The sequence below is a fragment of the Canis lupus genome, chromosome 7 (genome assembly GCF_048164855.1).
Source record: "Canis lupus baileyi chromosome 7, mCanLup2.hap1, whole genome shotgun sequence".
Classification (NCBI taxonomy): domain Eukaryota; kingdom Metazoa; phylum Chordata; class Mammalia; order Carnivora; family Canidae; genus Canis; species Canis lupus.
In genome coordinates this window covers 48772774-48794356 of record NC_132844.1, presented here as the reverse complement: position 1 = coordinate 48794356, position 21583 = coordinate 48772774, and the positions used below count along the sequence as shown (strand labels likewise).

Sequence of the window (21583 nt, the reverse complement as noted above, 5' to 3'; positions counted from 1 at the left end):
TGCTTATTTTAATTGCACCCAAATCATCAGCCTGTGTGCCTTTAATACAAAGGGGTCATTGCAGTGACTAAAATAAGTCAAGCAATTGGAACTGCAGAAGAGTGCCTGGGATTCCCAGCATGGTGGGAATTTAGCGAAACACATTTAGTGACTTTGGACAATCGTGCATATTTTAACTGCTCTGAGGTTTAAACAATCACAAGGGTCTGACTTCAGGCTACTAGTCTGTGCATTTTTTTTACCTGAAAGTGCCTTTCCCCATTTTCACATTGCTTGTTTGGCTCAATTTGCAGTTAGAGAAAGAAAGCCACTAAAACAGGCTACTTTGAGCAGGTTTATCATGCAAAAAAAAAAAAAATACGTACAGTTGCTAACTTAGATGACTGCATGTGTTGTGAGAGGGAGGTGGATGTTTTGCTTTGTTTATAAAGCTCACCATCACTATTTATTAAGCTGCCCTGTTCTTCTCAGACTTATATTAAAAGCAATGAATGGGCCAAATTCTTATTAAAAAAAGAATATTCTTGGGGTGCCTGGTGGCTCCTTTGGTTGGCTGATTCCTGGTTTCAGCTCAGGTCGTGATATCAGGGTCCTGAGATCAAGCCTCATGTTGGGCTCCTCGCTCAGCAGAGTCTGCTTATCCCTCTCCATCTGCTCCTCACCCACCCCTCGTGCTCTCCCTCTTTCTCAAATAAATAAATAAATAAATAAAATATTCTAAAAAATGAATATTCTCTTGAGATCAATGTCTGCCAATACAGTTGCATACAGTCCTCACACATTTGTCTGTAATTGAGGCAGTTTGATTATTTCTCAACCAGCAATAAATACCACTCAAATTTACATAGGGTTCTATCATAGGATAGGGCTCTATGATTTCAAAACTCAGCGACACGTATTTTCAAAACTGTCACTATGATATAGGATTAAAAGAAATCTAACCACATCAAATCAGAGCTTTACTCAAAACTATTTATAAAGGGTGGTTACAAAGTCATGCTAATTAGCAGTATCTGTGTGCTCCCTTTCTTTTTCAAAGTAATAAAGCATATTGTCACTATTTACTAAGCTGCCTTTTCCATGTTTTCCTATACTTCTTTCTTGTTGATGTTTGAAAGCCACTCTACTGTGGGGTAGTAGCCAGACACTTCACAGTCCCCTATGCTTTTAATGTATTCCAAAAAGCAGGCTATAGCATTATAAAGGAGGTAGATCTGTATATAAACAACTTTAACACCTGGCAAAAAGTGAAACAATTTAATAGAAATTTGCTTGGAAACAAAAACATTCAGTTATTTAAAATCTAGCTTAATTTAGCCAGGTTATTAAGAAACAAAGCACTAAATCTATACATTTAAAAATTACCACATCATGTTTAAAACACATATCCTTTCCCTATTAACTTGTGGGTGTAGATATGTTGAGGTTAGGGGCCTGGAAAGGAGTAGCTGTTAATAAAACATAACTATGGGTATGTCTAAAAAGATGGACGGGGGTCAGATCATGTCCATTGTTTCAGAGGAAGAAGAGACTCAGGACAGTACATGATTTGTTTATACACCATAAAATGGTACAAAATATGTGGCTAACATCCAAGTCTCAAGATGTTTTTGCATCATCTCTTCTATTGCATGGATGTATTATCATTGTGTAAACAGAAAACAAATATTTTAGTATCAACTGTACTCTGGTCCTAATTCCAAACATTTATAAGCAGGCAAAGTTACAAAATAACTTCAGTGATGTATCAGCTCCTTTATAAACTTGGAAATTCTAAGTTTAGAAACTGTCCTTTCGGGTACAAAATTAAATCTCTGCCAAACCAGGAAAACAGGTACCAATTTAATTTGTTTTTAAATTCTTCCAGAGAATGGTATTTCATAATCTTGTCAGCACTGTACTCTCCTGGCTCATGGTCCTTGTAGTTGGAGATGCTCTCATTACATACTTCCATTTTGCTGTAATAATGGCACCCTTCTTCAGATTACCGGAGGAAGTTAGAAAAATTAGGTCACCCTCAGGATTTTTCCTCTCTACATAATTTGTAAGGAGGCATAATAGTGAGGTAGAATGAGATCTGGATCAAATCTGGATCCAACTCCACTACATACTAGTTTTGGGGAGCACAGGCAAGCCCCTTCACTGTACATGTTCTTCCCACTCAAAAACTGTATGTTTTAAGCCTAGCTGGAAGATCTTTTTCTTTCTTTCTTTCTTTCTTTCTTTCTTTCTTTCTTTCTTTCTTTCTTTCTTTCTTTCTTTCTTTCTTTGTCTTAAGTACATTTTACTGATTTTCTTGATTGCTGGAGGTACTTCATTGGAAAGACTTATAGGCATTTCAAAGGAAGGCACATATGAATACAGAATAAATACATGTGAATAACCAGAAAATATTAATGGCATTAATATTAGCTGTAAGACCTACTGGTGGTAGTAAGACATTGCTACTACACAAATTCTCTGTCTCTTTCTCAGAAGAATGACTAGAAGAAGTCCATGAGTTTGTATGTATTCTTTCAGAAAATCTTAAAATTTTCTATAATGAATGATTTTTATCAGAAAAGGCACGAGTAACTGTTACTTTCCTAAAGGATATATGTTTGGGATATATTGACCTGGTTCCTTTTTTTTTTTAAACTTCAGAAAATATTTGCTAAGCTCAAAAAGAACCGAACTATGGTTAATGACACTGGCACATATCTGAAATTATTAACCAAGACAAGCTCCACCTGCCATCTTGCCCTCATCACTGACTTACTTCACCAAACTGACCACCCATAGTCAACTCCTCAAGAAATATCAGACTCTAAAAAGTACAGAATATTTGTCTTGCTAATTTAGGAAATCTTCAGTGCTAATTCTGAAATGTTGGTATCAGTTTTGGTGAAAAAAATCCAGCATTTTCCTATAGTTGAATAAACTTCACAAATAAAATGCGTTTATTTTCCTGTAATAAGGAGGCACAGAAATTGTGCCAAACTTGGAAAACAGAAGTCATGCAAATACATTCCTCAGGCATGAATGCTCTTCCCTCGCAAAAATTTCTTAGGCAGGCCTTTTGCTGTCATTGGTTTTCATCAGCTTTTGTGATTCCAGAGCACTGACATGAGGAGTGAAGCATTGTGCGGTGTAAATCATAATATTTAACAATAAATAAATTACACTTCTATAGCAACCTTTGAAAATTAATTTTGGATGGTCCCACACAATCCGCTTGATTTGTGTTTCTTGCTTTTGGCACATATTAGTACAAGCTTAGTTATGTACCTTCCATAGCTCTGCTCTAAAATACACTGCAATAGCGCATTAGCCCTGTCACAGAGAGTCTGCAGTAAGAGTCTGATGACTTAATGTAAATAGTCCAAAATAGTCAATAAAAGTTCATCAAAGTATGTCATATAAACTTCTGTTTCCAGAACCCCACTCATTGCCCACAGCTTTCTGAGGGAGCTGTGGTGAGGGCTGGGTGCCTATAAAACTCTCTGGAACTATAAACTCTGCGTGAGTCGCAGACAGGTCAGAAACTATCGTTTTTTTCCCTTGAGTCATCTCCAGAAAAAAACACAGTATCACCAACACCACTGCTTCCTTTTTAGAAAGAATATAGCTCTCTCTTTGCCATAGCAGTATGTAAATGAGCAGTTAATGCTGACTTACACGATAACTCAAAATATTTACTCACATACAGATTAGACTTAGCCAAGGCATAAAATTAGTATTAGCAATTCACATACATGGAGGCAAAAAAAGCACTTTGTTTGGAAAGCCGGGCTGATCTTCCCAGGGACTGATTTGGTAAGGATAAGTCTGGGCTACAGGGAGGCAGATGGCTGTTAACAATGTACAGATTAGCCTTGCCTGGTCTGGCACTCAGATGTCGAAGGAACCTGAATTCTTTTCAAATCCCTCCTTTTGCTTCTGAAGCATAACAAATGAATGGAAACACTATTAGCAGAAATCTTTGTTCAGGTAAAGACTCGGAGAACAACTGGGGAAAATGTATTGCCCAGACAACAAACCGCATGCCCCTACCTGCTGGGATCTCAGAATGGCGGCATCAATCTCCTCCACCTTTTGAGTGATGGTGTCGCTCACCAGTCGGTAGCGGTCATTGTCCTCGGCCACCATTTTTTCAAGCCCCTCCCTTGCCCTCCATGGGACCAGCTCCAGTAAAGCACTGCTCACTTCATTAAGGGAGTCTAATAAGGCTTTGCTGTTCTTAGCTTCCTTTTTCAGTTCCTGAGAGCAGAATTAAGAAAACATACAAATCTGGGGGTAATGCTTAAGAGTTTGAACAGGCTTTTCCTTTTACTGTCCTTGGCACTAAAGTCCTCTGCAGGAGAATAATGCCAGGCATTGGCCCCTGTGTTTCAGTTAAGTTTAGGAACCTTTGTTCCTTAAAGCTATTTTGTAAAAAGGGAAGTGTTTCCTGAGGAGTTCCAAAGAACAAGTCATTGGTCAACACAGCAAAGATTCTATCTTTGAACTTTAATACAAATGTTTAAAATTTGGGAAATAAAACCAAGCAAGTTAACGTGTATTATTCTTTGCTTTCTGATAACCTCTAAGTAAGCAGGTATCAGAAAAGTGAAATAAAGAGTGAAGTCCAAGAGTAAAGTCCAAGCTAGAACTGAAGTGACCCTCAAAATGAGAACATATTGGCTTTAAATCATCCCAGTTGAATCATTACAGGCTCTGTGAACCTGACCTCCCCAACTCCTTTTCATCCACATGTGATCATACTTCAGGGCTGATAAAAACAGAGGCTATCTCTGAAAAGAAGAAGAATCATCATGATAGAATAACACTTTTGCAATATAATTAGAAAGGCTACCTCATGCTATGCATCTATCTTAGAGAGATATTGTTAATTCTAAGCAAATGCTGTATCCCTCTAAAACAATCATTTTCCTTTTTTAAATTTTCCTCCTTTCCATTTTCATCATTCTGTCTCTTGTGCTATAAACTATACTCTCAACCAGAAGACTCTGGAAACAAATTACAATATGCTATTTTCATCTTTGGACTCCTTAAAGTTTTAAGCAATTGATCTGCAGCCAATTTCTGTTGGGTCCCCACCCATCAAGGCATCCTTCAGTGTATTAGTAACAACATGAGACCATCTCTCTAAGAGATAACAAATAGATTCAAAATGCATAAATCCGAGCATACTTTCTGTCTCGCTTGAGCTTGGCTTGCTGCTTCTCCTGTCAGAACCTGAGTCTCATAGGAAAGTAATTCCACCTCCACTTTGTCCAGCCAGGTGCAGAGCTCTTCGCGTGTGGCGTGCAGCCGCCTTGCAAGCTGCAGTGCCTGCTCCAGAGTTTTGGCAACATCCGTGCTCAATTTTGTGATATCTTTGTACCTTGCTTTAATGGCCTCCAACTTATCTTGAATTATTAAAACTTCATCACCTAAAATGTCAAAGGCATGTTATATCTCAAGAAAGGAAAGAAAAGGCAAAGGGAGGATAGAGTTTCTTTAGATATTATTGTATACTGATGAGATTTTTCTATGGTAAGAAAAAAAAAAAAAAAGAGCATTTTCCCAAAGATGATCTGACCCAAGAGAAGCCTTTTTCCCAATTTTAATCTTTTCCCCCAGGATTTCTGGCAAATCTCAACAGCTCTGAAAATACAAATATAAAATTGGAAAGGGCTACAGTGCCTTCAGTTATGTGAAAGCATCATCTTTGCATCTAACTATATGGTGCTTTCAGTTTTTCAAGCATAGGGGCTAAACACCACTCAGGTTCAAATATTGACTTTGTGGCTTGTTACCATGTATAAAATAACCTCTCTGGGCCCTTGTTTACTCAACTTTACATAGGGATAAGAACAGAATCCACCTCATCAGGTTATGATAAAAATTCAATGAGCTTATTTGCGAAGTGTTTAGAACAATGCCTGGCATACGTGTATGTATGGATGGACACGTGTGTACGTGGTACATATGTGTGTTGTGTGCATGTGTATACATATTAAAAATAACACACTCATCTGTACTATTTCAACAGATCCTCAGTCGCCTCTACCTCATTTGCAGACACACAGAGAAACTGTGTCCTAGGCTTCAGACTCCTAGTCCGAGGTTCTAGATACTACGTCAAATTCCTCCAATTCATAGTGAACATTACTCGCCCATACCACAATATGGTGCTGAACTGGACACAGGTATAGTGAAAACAAGTTAGTCTGTATCTGTTTTCTTAGTGAGTTTAAGCATGGAAAAATGAAGCCTGGGGGTGGGTAGGCATGGAGTGTGTGTTTCGAAATGCCAACAACCTTAAAATTTTAAAAATCTGTTTACAACCTATGCACGCATGTAGAACAACTGCCTCCCTCAGTGGAAAACCAACGTAACTCTGCTGTGGGCTTCTCTGAGCATCTCCTATGCCACAGTGCTTTGTGTTATGAGTAATACACGCCACTTCCATTAAGAACCCCAGTGAGATCATGAGAAAAAAAGTGAGATCATATTCCAAAACGCTCTTGGATCAGTCTTCAAAGCATTCTGCAGAATGAAGTCTTGGAGTGGCCCCAAAATTATAAAATATTTTGTTTTTCCCCTCTCCCTAAAATATTTAGAAAGCAATGCAAAATGCTAACAGTAATGATGAGTTGATTTGAAAGATTCTCACCTGTTGTTTGTTTCAGTAGTTCTAAACCATTTAGTAATGCCTGATCGACATTTTGTTTTCTGAGTAGGATGTCCTCTTGCAGAACCTAAAACACAGGTACCATTTTTATATGTGTGTGTGTGTGTGGAAATTTAAATAACAATTAGCTTTGGTTAACCTTAGAGAACTCTGTGTTTCATAGAGATTTGAGTAAACACCTCCCATTTTCAACTAGCCATTCCTGTTGCCTTGCTTACCCCTCTTCTTTACACTATCATGGCCCATGTCTCATGTTCAGCTATCCTAACCCATACATTCTCCTTTTCAGAAAATGGCCTATGAAGTCCAGTGAAGATACTGGACTACTGGTTAATTAGAGGTCTTTGTAAACAATCATAAAGTAACAAAGAAAAAGTGAAGAGTCTGGCTACTGGACAAATTTAATCTGTATACACAGGCTAAGTCTTTTTTGAATATAGCAATTCACCTAAATCGCAAGAACATAAATAATATAAAAATAAGGAAGACAAAGAAAATAATGACAACTGAAATGAAAAAAAAAAAAAAAAAAGAAAGAAATAAAAATACCCGAAGTTCAGACTGCTGCTTCCAAAGCCCCTCAGTGCTGTAATCCTGGACTGAGAGCTTGCTCAGTTTGTCATGTACTTCGTTCAGCCAATTCATCAGCTCAACTTCATCTTCCCCAAAAATCTTAGCATTACATAAGGCCTGCTGGAGGAGCTCAGACCTGCTGTGACTTTTCTCTTGCATCTCAATGTACCACACTTGAGAGGAGTCTAATTTATTTTGCACCATATCTTTATCCTCCCTGGAGCTCAAAACCTTTAAGGATTGGCCAATGCTAACAGCCTGGTGTAAATGTTTATTGTGATGGATGATGTCATCTTCTAAAGCCTAAAATAAAGTTTAAAAAAAAGAGAAACAGAAAGGATGGACAAATAAAAATGAAAACATAAACAGAACGAAAGAATGACATTTGAAATGGGCTTAGTTTGCAATCATGCATAACACAATAGTGCATAACTCAAATTTATGACATAAAACCATGGAGGAGACGGAAAACTGAATCTTACTAATGTGCAAAGGGTGTCTTACTTTGTGCTGTGTAATTTGTTCTTCAAGTTTAGATGCTTGGGTTCCTATGGGCTCACAATTCGCCAGCTTCTTTTCTATGGTTGTAAGCCACTCATTCAATGGTTCTAGGGTTTCATGAAATTGCTGTGCTACCACCGAGATACCTTCCAACTGACGATTCCTATACATGTGCCAAGATAAAGGTCATTTAGGGATGAAGAATGTGTGAAATATTCAACAAGAATCTTTACTCATGCTCCTGCATATGAGACATTTTTTTTGTGAAAAACATCTAAGGTTAGAGTTAAGATGTTCCACGTTTCAAGGACATGCTAAAGTAATTTTCCCATTAAATAAAATTAAAAGTGAACCAGAGACCAACCCCAAGTACCTAAATCTTATGAAACTCTTAAGAAATCTGGTTATAATACTTAAAAAATAATAGCTGTTTAATAATAATAGCAATGTTATAAAAACAATAGCAGAAATAATGACAATAAAAGTAACAATTATGGAACACATATTCTGCACTAAGCCCTGTTCAAAGTGTTAAATAAATACATTCATTAACTTCAATAAGAGCACCAGTTGCTGCGACTGCCTTAATCAACTCATCAAAACTGGATTACCCACCCTCCATGGAATGAACAGGGATTCCTAAGTAGTGCATCAAGTATATCCTCCCCCGTCCCAAGTACAGTGTCAGATATATTTCCCAATAGCAACAGTTAGTATTTATGGATTAAAATATCACAAAAGAAGAGAAATATGCTCCAGGTCTCTAACCCTTCATAAACGTTATATGTCTAAACATCTTAGCCTTCCATCTACTTTGTTTCTTGGCTAACTCCTACTCCTTTAAGACACAGCTTAGCTGTCATTTCCTTGCCCCCAGACTAGGTTCTTTCTATCATATGCTTCCACAACACCCTATGTTTTTGCTCTGAAACATCACTTTGTCATTACTTTTCAAAGGCTATCAAGCTCTACTAGACCATGCCCTGAGGGCAGAGATGATCTGTCCAGTTCACCTCTGTAACCCAAGGTCTCGCCCTGTGCCTGATTCACGGCAGGCAAGCAGTTACTGTGTAATAAATAGATGAATTACTCCTGGAGAACTATTTTTCTTAAAATAAAGAGTTGAAATTTGGTGACTACAAGACCTTACCATTGGAGGAATGAACAGTGAGGCACCACAGCCCTTGCTGCCTGTTTACATACATGGTAAACATAGGAAAATGACAATTTGGAGAAAAGCATTACCAAAATGCAAACTATTAGCATGAAAGCCTTTGCTACTCTTTCAGAAGACCGGAAGTATTTAAGTTACCTCGTTTCAGCTTTATTAAGTAATGCCTCCCATCTACTATCCAAGAGACTCAGCTGTTTCAAAATCTTCACTTTATCCGCAGGTTCTGCTGTTGCAGCAATTTTTTCTCCTTCTCGTTTGATTACCTCCACAGTAGATTTGCGGTCATCTAACAATCTTTGGAGAAGCTTGAGACAGAACATTAAACACCAAAATTAAAAGGGGGGCAGGGAGGGCAAAAGAAACTGTTAACATCATGGAAAACACAGTCTAAGTACTTTTGATATGCGACAAGAATACATATTTTGTATAGATTCACGTAAAAAAGATTTTAAAAATAACCCGTTTTGTTTAGTGATTCATTGCTATCATGTCAGACATTGTGACTGGGGCTTTTCAAGCTAATATCGGTAAGGCCATAAGCCATTCATTATTAATTTTTTTATATAAAATAATGAGAAGGTGCTGCTCAAGGATAACTCTACTCCACTTGAAGTACAAGATCCCCGCTACTGTAATGAAATGGGAATACCCTAAACATTCAACAGTCACCTGTCCTACTAAGACAAGTAAGATTACTATAAATCACTAATGTTTTCCAAACTTTTCCCATGTTAAACAAACCATTAGAGACAGGGAGACTGAGACTCAGATCAAGTTCACAAACTGATGAGGCTAAAACTAGAGGCTCCTGCCTCTCTGTAGGTGGAACTAGCTCCTAAAATCCTTCATGAGGCTGAAAAAAGAGCCTCTAAATACCATTTCCAAAAGGAACAGAGGATGGAACAAGTCAGAAATCCTTGAAGCTGGCTAAATAAGACCAGTATTTCAGGATTTAGCAGCAGCAAAAAAAAAAAAAAAAAAAAAAAAAAAAAAAAAAAAAAAAAAAAAAAATCCAATTTAATTCTAAGCAAACATCTCAAAAAAGCCAGGAATGGAATGTTTGACAGAAGTAGCCAGAACTCAGGATTACCTTGCTCTAACCTAATCAGAATGATTATTTCATGAGCAAGTGCTAAGTACAGGCACTGTGTTAATAGCAGTGAGGAAATCACAGGTATATGAAATGCTAAATACTTCTTCACTGCCTCCTTAATCTGATCCTGACTGATAGTTAAGGATTAGAGAAATCTACAGCTACCCTGAGGCAACAAGCTAAAAGAGTATCCTCTCACTTTCATTTTGGGACCACCAAGTCAGATGGTAAGAGGAACATGTTTACAAAGAAAGGGAAGAAATGCAAACTCTCTTGTTATAGGTTACAGTCATTATAAAATCAAGGCACAACAGGTGGTTTAGGCAGTAAAGAGAACTAATTAAATGGATTACTTCTGATAAACTTGAATTGCAAAGGCTCTAGCAATTAAGAAAATCAAAGTCAACAAATACATTTTGTTGGCCAACATAGTTCATTGACTTAAGGGAGAATGACAAAGGTTTAAATTACATTACATACTGAATGGTAGCAGTACATTATAATATATTATACTTATTAAACACAAATTACTTTGTTACATATTATATATTACACATATATTATTTAAAAATCATGCAAATGCAATGTGTTTCCTATTTTGTTTCTGTAATCCTTATCTCTAAATCTATTTCTAAAAGGTTAATTTTCAGTATACTAGAATCTTCAAAGAATTTTTAGAGATGGTACTGAATGTCGAAACTAAATTAAACCTCTTAATCCTTTCCCTTCTTTTTAAATTTCCACATAGGAAAAATCTTACCAATGTGCTGTGTGCTGGGCCCCTCCCACATGCCATTTCAAGTCATGGCTGAGAAATTAGTACTGAAAATATCACTAAATGCTTCTTAATTGACCAACACCATCAGGAGCACAGAATTTTTTAAAATATGTTATTATCCCTTTAACAGATGTGTCTTTCTTTCCAACTTGGTCCCATATTAGTTGTGTCAAAAGACACAATAGCATACACCTTAGTATGTAAGAATCAAATATTTGGGGGGGGGGGGGCGCCTGGGTGACTCAGTGGTTGAGCATCTGCCTTCGGCTCAGGTTGTAATCCCAGGGTCCTGGGATCAAGTCCCACATCAGGCTTCCCACAAGGAGCCTGCTTCTCCCCCTGCCTAGGTCTCTGCTTCTCTTTCTGTGTCTCTCATGAATAAACAAATAAAATCTTTTAAAAAAAATCAAATTTTTGCTTCTTTAGCATAGGCCGAGTCACAAAACACTGCCTGTATTTAATCTATAAATAAGGAATGAGAAATACAAGCTTCTAGTTATGGAATGAATAAGTCACAGGGATGAAAGGCACAGCATACGGAATACAGTTAATGGTACTGTAATAGCATTAAGGCAATTTCATATAAACTGGTTTAATATATAAGGGAATAAGGATACTAAAAAAAAAAAGGATATTTCTGCCAAAATCACCTTTTTAGTGAGTGAAGTTTTCCTTGACTACCCTATTTCAAACTGCACACATATACAACCCCAACTCCACTCCAGCACTTCCTGTCCTCCATCCTTGCTCTGTTACTTCCTAATTCTTATCTCCCACCTCTGCTTTATTTTTCACTTGCAAACTTATCACAGCTTAGTTTACTGTCTCTTCCTCTTCCTCCCTGTCCACAAAACCTTAAACTCAAAGAGGAACTTTCATCTTTTCTAGTCAGTGATTATCTCCAGCACCTGAAAGTGTCGGACCCATGGCAGATGTTCAGTAAATATTTGTTGCATGACTAAAAAATAATTTCTAGAGCATCAGTGGCCAGTCAACTAGAATATCCTGTTAATTCAAAGAGAGTTGCAAGGTAAATTTCTACTGTCATTATAGTGATTTAACATGAAACACAACACAAAAGGATCACTGACTCACCTTTTGCTCTTGTATCTGGGCCTTCACCACTTTGAACTCAGCCGACGGAGGCTTCTGATTGGCTACAAGCTCCTCAGTGTCCACCATCCAGCTGAGCAGGGACTCCAGGGCATCCTGGAATCGCCCACAGTGCAGCAGGGCCTCCTGCAGCTGGGCTGCACGCTGAGCCACCTGCAAAGTTTCAGTTGCGCCAACTTATTTACTTGTTCCATGACAAATGAAATTTGCCCACCAGCCACCACTTTTCATGCTCATCTTCCCATCTGGTCACAAATTTTTCTTTTCCTTTTCACTTAAAATCTGCCCAAAGCATTGACATGACTGTGGTAGAAGGGAGTCAAAGTGTATCAAATGAGCCAAGCAGAAAAGGTATCCATCCCAAACAGTAGTGTAAAAGGTGAAATCTTTGAGATTTTGGAAATACCAAATACATTTGTGATTGGAACGAATAATTCAAATATTTTAAGGTTACTGAAAGAAACAATGCCTAATTCATTTTTATCAATATCCTTTTGATTCATTTTTTTATTTCCTACTGATGACTATTTTAAAAGACTACGTTTAGAAAAAACCTATTAGAGTAGAGAGAAACAGATTTATATTTTGCTAGGCAAAATACCTGTAAAGTATCCGATTAAATTCAGCTAGCTCCAAGTCCTGGAGTCCTTTCTGACAAACCAGGGGCCTTTGTATTCTAGTAAATGGAGTCTCTGTGTCCTACATAGAGATATCCTATTGCCCTTCTCACAGATCTTTTCCTTTAGGATTGAAAAAGTAGTTGGTGAGATATTTTAAGCACTATGGAATATATTTACACCTGACACTACATTTCAGTGGTGTTTGAAGAGCACTCCAATATGAATCAGACTTTATAGAATGATAAATGTACTTTTGAGATCTGGCAACAATTGCTTAAGATTTCAAAGCAGAGAAAACTACAAGAACAAAAACCACCACCACTAGATAAGCACTGCCATCCTATACAATGTTCTGATAATTTATGTCATGTGAAGGGCTGCCATTATGTTTCAGCATTATCCCCGTAAGGTATCAGGAGCATTATTTTCCAGTGTTTTCTCCCATGGACATTTAGAAAAAGGTGGAATCTACATCTCATAAGTAAAATAATATTTAGAGTTAATAGCCTATGGCGAGGGTGGTAAACCCTCAGTCCAAGGCCGACAGAGACATAGTCGTATTCACCTGCACAGCGTGACCTATTATACAGTGTGAAATTAGTTACCAACATTTGAAAATTATGTTTCACAGAAAAAGTGAGATTTCCAAGTCCCTTTGAAAGTAAGTAAACAATTTGACAACATTGAATCTAGATCCCTACGTGGGATGATGTGCCAGAGCTAAGTACCGATTGATTGTACCTTTAAAGGTGTGTGAGCTCCCTCAACACAAGGTCATGGATCATGGGCCGCCTGCCATCACACCGGCACAACTGTGTCTCTATCAAAGTCAAGATAGTGATAGAGAGAGGTTCTATTTCACTCAACTCACTTCTCTCATTTATGTTGCCTACTGACCTCCTGTGGGCATCTGAGTTTTGGCCATCTAATTTATAGCAATATAAAAAAAGTAAGCATGTTCAGGGAAGTTTAGCTACTATAAATATGATTAGTTGTCACAAGAAATGTTAGAGAAGAATAATCAACAGATATGATAACAAAGGAAAAAAAAAAAACAAAGGAGATGGAAAAATTACCTTCTTATTGAGAGTCTTCCAGCGTGCATTGACATCATCCAGGTCATGCTCTAAACCCTGTGTGCTGGTGCCTTTAGCAGCACTCTGAATAAGGCCTTGACCTAACCAGTTTACATCTTGCTGTTTAACCTGCAAAGGTTCAATCTCTTCTTTTTGGAATGCCTGCAATTAGAAGAGAAATAATTTATATAAATTATCTATCTTAATACAAATGTTGTGTAATTATCAGCTATCCATTATTACAGGTAAAAATAATTTCTGTTATCTATTCATATGTCACAGCCACCTTATGAATAACAGTAAGAAACTAAACTAAATGCAAATTCATAATATTATCAAAACCACTCAGGAATTTGAAAGAATGATATTCTAAGTACCTTTAATCAGATTACCTATAAAACCAAAAAAAAAGAGTTTATCTGTCCTCTCCCTATTGCTTCATTAGCATAACACTATTTTCCATCATTCCAATTTAACTCTAGTAAAAAAAAAAAAAAAGGTATGGAAAATGCAAAGGAGCAAAATGATAAGATGGGCCCAAGAGCTTTACTGGGCAAGGAGCCTTATCAGCTCCTCTATGGACACCTGCTGCTAGCTGGCAACTGTTGAAGTTTGAGACCCAAATTGGAAATGAAGATCAATAACAAGATGTTGAGGTGAGCCAAGAGGCCAATCTATAGTTTGCCAGTTGGGCCAAAATACAGAGAGAGGAAATGAGAAAAGATGTAGGCAGACACTGTAATAGTATGGATCCCTACCCATCCAGCCCCCTAAAAGCCTTGCAAGTGCACAGACCTCATCCCATGGATTTGCTCACACATGTCACCCAGCACAGCAACTCTGGTTACTCTGGTCGCTGCTTGAACCGCCAGCCATTTGCTAGAGCTCTCCTTCCTCTTCTCAGCTCCGTCCAACTTACAGTCCTCAAATGCCTGTCACTGGCAAAAAATCTCATGTGCTGGAGTAAAATCCAAGTTCCATGAAAGCAGAAATTTCTGTTTTCCTTATAGTGGTTCTATGTCCTGGACCTACCATGGTACCTAGCAATAATTATTTGTCAAATGAGTTTCAGTAGAGAAAAACTATATTTACATTTTGGTGTGGATGACATTAACCCCACAAAGGGATAGTACTGATGATACATCAACTCTCATAGAGATACAAATGTTTTATATAGAGAGCCTAAAGGATGCCATAAAGAAAATAAATTAATTTAACCAAGGAAGGAAAGTTTCAGCTAGATATTAAGACAAGACAAGGTTTTGGAGTTTGAGTCATTATACTATAGGGCACAATAGATCAATAGTACAAGTAAATGGACAGTTAACAGAACATACGAAAACATTAAAAAGGCAAATAACAAAATAGTACTTAAAAAATTATAGCCATAGTATGGAAAGTAATTTTTAAAGATGTAGAGGCTACAGCAGAAACTCTCCAGACTCTGGCCTAAGGCATGGCATGCAAGATAGCCCTGTGTTATTGCATAAATGAGTAAATTAGGAATAGCAAACAAATAAATGATCATTTCCCTTAGAAGTCTCCTCTCAGCTAAAAGTCCAAGTTTCTTCTTCTATATAAAATCCTTACAGACAATTTCCACACTGGCTAATTGTTTCTATATAACAGTACTAAATATAAACAGTCAATTACACATGACCCAAGAAATAAGAACTCAAATCATTGAGGAAAAAAAAAGTAAGCTTTTATAATTTTAAAAAAGGTATTAAAAGTTACCTAATAAGTCAATACAAAGTTGCAGCAAGGCGGTGAAAATAGAATTTGGCACTACCATTCTACTTCTTTTCTATACCACTTCTAGGAACTAATAGCTATGGATATGTTTTACTACTTACAGAAAAAAAGTTGGGAACGGTAGAAAACTGCTACATTCTTAATTCCAGGAATTTGCCAGGGAAAAATTCTACTCTCTCTCTCTCAGATATGTTCAGGACAAAAAAACCTGATATAAGGTTCTAGTAAATTGCTTTAACCTCTGATCTTGGTTTTAAAGAAACTAATTTTAGGGTTGCACATCAGAGTAGCTCTGGGTGAGTTTGTGGTAATTATCTAAAGTGCTACAAAGAATATACTGTGGGTTAAAAAAAAAGAGAACTACTGAGGAATCTGTATATTCCTAAGAGCTTAACTGCTTTATACAAAAGAAACTGCTAAATCCTTTACACAAAGAAAGTACTTTTAAGCTTTTAACCTAGTATGCCATTTAACACATGCATCAGAAAAGGGTAACACTGACTGGAGTGATTAGTTCATAGGCTGGGAAGAGGACCTGTTCTGATACTGTCCAAATTCCTTATCTCTCAGTGGTAACAAATACTTAGGAAGAGAGACTTTTCCCCTAATCTAACCCATAAGCACACCAACACAAAGCTTAAAATAAAATAAAATTACCTCTGAGGCAAAGTTTACCAGAAGAGCTTAGTAAAAATACCAAAATAGCTGAACTTCAATCTGAGTGGGAAGAAAATAATCACAGGCTTGACAAACAACCTCTACTTATGACAAGGCTGTACCCTTTACTTTCTTACCTCATTCACCACTCACAAAAAGTTAGGAGCTATAATGACTACAAAATACAGCACAACTTCTCTACTTCCACATTCAGAGCTTGTGAGAGCAGATTTTCAGCACGTTTTAAATGTCCTTAATTTGAGCAGACTACTTTGCAGACCACAGCAATATAAATACTGTGTGCTTGTACCTTCATGACCAGGCCTGTTCAACCTTAATAAATCCACAAAAACTACCCTTAAGTGGTAGTGTCTTAAACCACAATTTGTGTAAAAGCCTAATGTTAACATAAATTCACAGAGGGGGCAGTCTAAACGCAGGGAAACAGCCACTGCCTGCCCAGTTAACAGGACTCTTAAACAGCTGGGAATAATCATTCTTCTAAAAGGCACCTGGGTGGCTCAGTGGTTAGATGTCTGCCTTTGGCTCAGGTTGTGATCCTGGGGTCCTGGGATCGAGTCCTGCCACTCAGGTGAACTGGAGAAGCAGGAGAAGCTTGCTTCTCCCTCTGCCTATGTCTCTGCCTCTCTCTCTGTGTCTCTCATGAATAAATAAGTAAAAAATTTTTTAAAGGTGCCTAAATTAATTTGTTGTAATGATCAACTTATCAATACCTGGCATCTTGCAAGGTACCAGCAAATCCCCAAAACAGAAGACAGAATTTGAGCATTATTCGAGACACTAGTGACCACTTTAAAACAGAAACACAAACTACTGGCATTACAGAGTTTCACGTTCCCGTTAATTACCTGAACTAACTGAAAGCCATTACAGACTGGGCCCAACATTCCAGCCTGGGCCCTTGCTTTTCTGGGAGCTGCTTGCTTTCTTACTGGTATGAATTTCGGGGAACACTTCATATGGACCACGTCCATCTCCTGGGCAGAAAGGGGTGCCTCCACTTCCTCTTTAGATGCTAGGTTGGATTCTTCTGGATCATATGGTGTCAACAGTGTCACATTTTTTACTAAACTTGTGCTACCGCAATCTGCATCATTTCCCTCCAGACCTGTGAGAGAGAGGTGTAAAACCTCAGAAGAAACTTCCATCAGTTCCCCACTTGGTGCTGTGACTTGCGATCCTCCTGGTCCATATGTTTTTCCTCCTCCAGTGTTAGAAATACACTGGCTTTCTCCATCTCCCAGTGTATTTAATGGATCACACTTAATGGTGCTCTCTTTCAAATCATTCTGCAGGCAATTTTCACTACGGCTTTCCCCTTGACCATTTACACATTTTATTTCCTCTAGAGGAGGAACATCATGTAAAATCATTTTGAAATTTTCATCAGGGTGGGCACTCCTACATGAAAGCAAAGGGATTTTCTGTTCACTAATGGAATAAACGGAAAAAAACGGTCTGTATTGCTCTGCTATATGAATATCTTCAGCAGAAGACAAGCTTCTAATTCTTGACTGGTCTCCAATTAAAATGCCCTGTTTTTCTTCCCTCTCTGCTGGAGGGCTACATAAACCAGAGTCATCCTCCTCCGACGTTAGAGAATTAGTACCCCATCTGCACTTGCTGGCCTTGGTAACAGCATCTGACATATCAGTAGGTTCAACAAAAGAGCTTTCACTTTTGTTTGCATAATCCATAAAATTGGCTGGGACAAACATTCGCCATGACCGTCTATGTTCTTTCTTTTCTGCATGGGATTTGGCTTTGGGTAATCCTGTGGTTCGAATGATATCACTGTTTAGCTTGAGTGCATCAAAGATCATCTTTTCATCTAGTTTGTTAGCTTCACGACCTCTCAGCTCAAATACACTGGAAGAAGCAAGGGCACCGTTAGAGCATAAAGAGCTAACATCCAGTGTTCTGTGACTGTAGGGTAAAGTCCGATCTGTAAAATGCCTGGAAGACAGGCTGCCCTTTGAACCAGAGTCTATCTGTTCGTTTAGTCTAACAGTATCATAGATTGACCGCTGTGGGACATAACAGTCTTCGATATTTAGGTCCTCTTCTTCTTCACCTTTCCCCACACATGGGGGATTCTGACGTAAACAGTCCGGTCTGCTGAGTGGCTTCCCCATTTTCTAAATAGTTAAAACAAATATTGCAGCTCTTGACACAGAAAATAAGAAATAAGGTAAAGCATACTTTCGAAAAAGTATACTTCTGATCAGAGCTATGAAGTGTCCTCAGCATAAAGACATATGCTCAAATAATACAGGTCGTGATAGATGAGGTGTTTAAGGTATCATCATCAGTGTGTCACTCTAAATGCAACTAGCCTTTTACCTGGTTTTTAAAATGAGTCTAAAAAATAAAGTGCATCAAGAACACAGAACAGAATCTCCTTCCTCCTGCCCTTCCCCCCCACTCCCTCAAGGTCCCTATCACACACTCCAAAACACAGAAAAGGAAAAAACAAAAACAACCAAACCAAAACAAACACACACTTAACAGTGGCTCAAACAGTCAAAACATTCCGTTGTCAGTCCATTTCCCTTTTTAGTCTAATTTTGCATCTGAGATTTCCAGGTTAACATTTCCAAATGAGCAAGCATTTTTAACAGGCTGAACGTTAGTATCGGCAGAACTCTTGTTTAACTGTAATCCACTTAACGATGGCTTGCACAACTCCATCTCCTTTATAAATAAACCATGCTTCAGAAACTTAAAAGACAAACACAGTGACCACGTATTGTTCAGATCAAGGCACAAAATAAATCTTCAGAGCAAAATAAGTTGTCTAATGCTGTTAAGAAAGTTAGTATCTTCTTTTACTTTTTTTGGGTGCAGCTATAAATAATCTTGATTCGAAAGGCAGTTTTTCTTCCCATATTAAGCTTCTTTGAGGCTACCCAAAGGGGGGGAAAAAAACACTTTTGGACAGCCAAGCCAGGATAATCCAGCAACCGTTTAAGGTAAACAGAAATCACGGTGTACTATAAACTCCCCTTAAAAAAAAAAAAAAAAAAAAAAGCCATTTCCAGAGTCTTATCTGATCTTCCTTAAGGCTTATTCCACCTGAGGAAACTGCAGCAGAGAAGAGCTCCGGGTTTCCTCTAAGGCACAAGCAGCGCAATTCACATTCAGCTGAAAACCGAGACTACGCTAGCCTTTGAGACTGACCCACTGTGGCCGCGGGGTGGCTTTCATTTCAGCTATAGCTGGAGAGAGGCAGAGGTGGCCGGTGGGGGGGGGGGGGGGGGGCGGGGACCCTGCGCTGTCCCCAGCTCCTCGGGGCAGTGCGGTCCCCGCAGGCATCCTCCCGCGCCCGCGCCCGCGCCCCCAGCGCCGCCCTCTCTCCCCGGGCGACCCGGCTCCGCTCCCGCGCCGCCCGCCCGCCCGAGCAGCGCTACCGCTCGGCTGCTTCGCCCGCCCGCGACTTCACTTCGCCGTCATCCTTTCTTGGACTCCCGGCCCCTCGCGGGAGCAGGCGAGCGGCTTCAGGGGGAGGTACCGAGAGGCCGGGAGGCTGCCGCGCAACAGCTTGGCGGTGACATCAGCGCGCATCAGACCCAGCGCTGGGACGGGGAGGGGGCGGGCGGCTCGGCTTCAGAGGTCCCCCGAAATCCCACCAACTACGTAGTTCAAAATGGGGAGGGATCCGAAGGGCTTGCGGCGGCGGAACTTGACACCAAGCGATCGCTGAAGCAATCCTTTGGCCGACGCCCCGCCACCGTGCTCATTTGAATATTAAATGGGGGGGTGGGGGGGAACCACACAGGTCCCTATCCTTCAGCTGAAACCACACCCTCACAGGCTGCAGTTGCAGACTCCGCTTCAGTAGCATTTGCGATGCAAAGTGCGGATCACTTTGAGTCCAGTGTTGAGTCCTTCCTTTTTAAAAACCCAAGTTCAAGTCTAACTGTTCTCCAGAGTAGATTATTCCTGTGGGCCCAGCCCTGGGCACTGCTGACATGAGTATCAGTAGTTACTAACACACAAGTCCCCCGGAGCTTAATGCAAGGCCCAGGCAAAAATAAGTGCAGCCAGGCACTCTGGATATTTAATAAACAAAATCACATCCGCAGATTGTTATCTCCTGGACGCTCTTTCAAAACACTGTTTGAAAATACATTCAGCAAGACAAACCTTAACCATTGTGAGAAAAATTAAGTTTTATTTAAATAAATAAAATCCATCCATTCTTTATTTTACAAAATAAGCAACACTACCATTGTAGCAGATAGAGTTATAAGTAAAGGCAGATTATTTTTCTCAATCTCGCAAAATAATAATCATTTGAACAGAAATAAGACTGTGCTGACCTGAGTTGAAGGCAGTTCTAGTAAAAAAAAAAAAAAAATTAACAACCTTACATACTTTCTCTGATAATTTTGCAGAAAAGATGTGGCAGGGAACTTTTGCACTTTTAATGAGAAAATATTATTCCAAAATTATTTTTATAGACAAGAACTGAATTAAAAAAAAAAACTATCTCCAACCAGAACTCTATAGGTAATAACACACCCATTCAACAATTATTTGATGCAATTCAGTATATTAAGTAGGGAAAAGAAAAATACATATATATAGCTATCTATAAAGAAAAATATTTGTAAAAAAATACCTATCATAGGCAGGAAGTAAAATATTTCAACAAGCACTTGATCCTATGGTACTGAGCAGAGTGTCTGCTCTAAGGTGCTAATAATAAGGAAAAAGTGCACACAGTTACTATGTTTGAACAGTAGACTGGGCACTAGGCTGAGGATCGTGAGGGACCAAGGGTTTTACTCACAACTGCCCCTATCCTGATATGTAAGACTGGAAAGCTACTTATTCATGGCAATATTAATATTCAAGTTTCCATGAAATGTGGATGAGTACCTTTGATCCTCATAGAACTTTTCATAAGAATGGCCCAAATTCACCTTAGACTGTAACTTTGAATCATCATCACAAAATTGTTTTGGCTTTATGTAAAGCTAAGAAAAACAATGTGTAATCTTCACATTTGAGGTGGATAGTCTATTTTTAGACTTTAGACTTTAAACTACATATATAATTCATTCATAAATTCAAGCATTCATCAAAAACTGCTCACTATCTACCAAACACCATAGTAAGCACTGGTAAAACACTGGTGCACAGAGATTCAGCACCACTGTCCTTATATAACTTACAGTACAGTAGAGAATATGGATGAAGAAAGGGCACAATATATAGCTTGAAAGTAAGGAGTGCTATGGAAAAGTGCCCTTTGGTGGTTATGTTTGAATATAACCCGTTTATTCAATAATGGAATACCTATTTTTTTAAACTAATTTCAACTACTTCTACAAATTATAATCCTAATAATTTGATTCAAGTTAAATGTGAACTATTAATATTATACTGGTATTTATGACAACTATATACATACACATATTTGTGTATGCATATCTATCTATCATCTATCTATCTATCTATCTATCTATCTATCTATCTATCTATCTATATCTTTGTTACTTAAAATCACTTTCGGTGTCTCAGTCGGTTAAGCACCCCACTCTTTGATTTCAGCTCAG

At 38.5% G+C, this 21583-nt stretch overlaps 1 protein-coding gene across 32 annotated transcripts in view; it reads right to left on the bottom strand.

The window, feature by feature from the left end:
• DST (dystonin) overlaps positions 1-21583 on the bottom strand; it is a 480723-nt gene that overhangs the window by 61445 nt on the left and 397695 nt on the right. For 26 of the 32 annotated variants that reach the window (XM_072832497.1, XM_072832507.1, XM_072832502.1 and 23 more), the window contains 8 exons: positions 13587-13748; positions 11873-12043; positions 9045-9211; positions 7736-7895; positions 7208-7534; positions 6641-6725; positions 5173-5414; positions 4033-4239 (listed from right to left, as the gene is read on the bottom strand). In XM_072832497.1, the coding sequence (XP_072688598.1) occupies positions 4033-4239; positions 5173-5414; positions 6641-6725; positions 7208-7534; positions 7736-7895; positions 9045-9211; positions 11873-12043; positions 13587-13748 (1521 nt within the window). The remainder of the gene's footprint in view (positions 1-4032; positions 4240-5172; positions 5415-6640; positions 6726-7207; positions 7535-7735; positions 7896-9044; positions 9212-11872; positions 12044-13586; positions 13749-21583) is intronic. The other 6 variants (XM_072832511.1, XM_072832512.1, XM_072832528.1 and 3 more) reach the window with 1 other exon arrangement.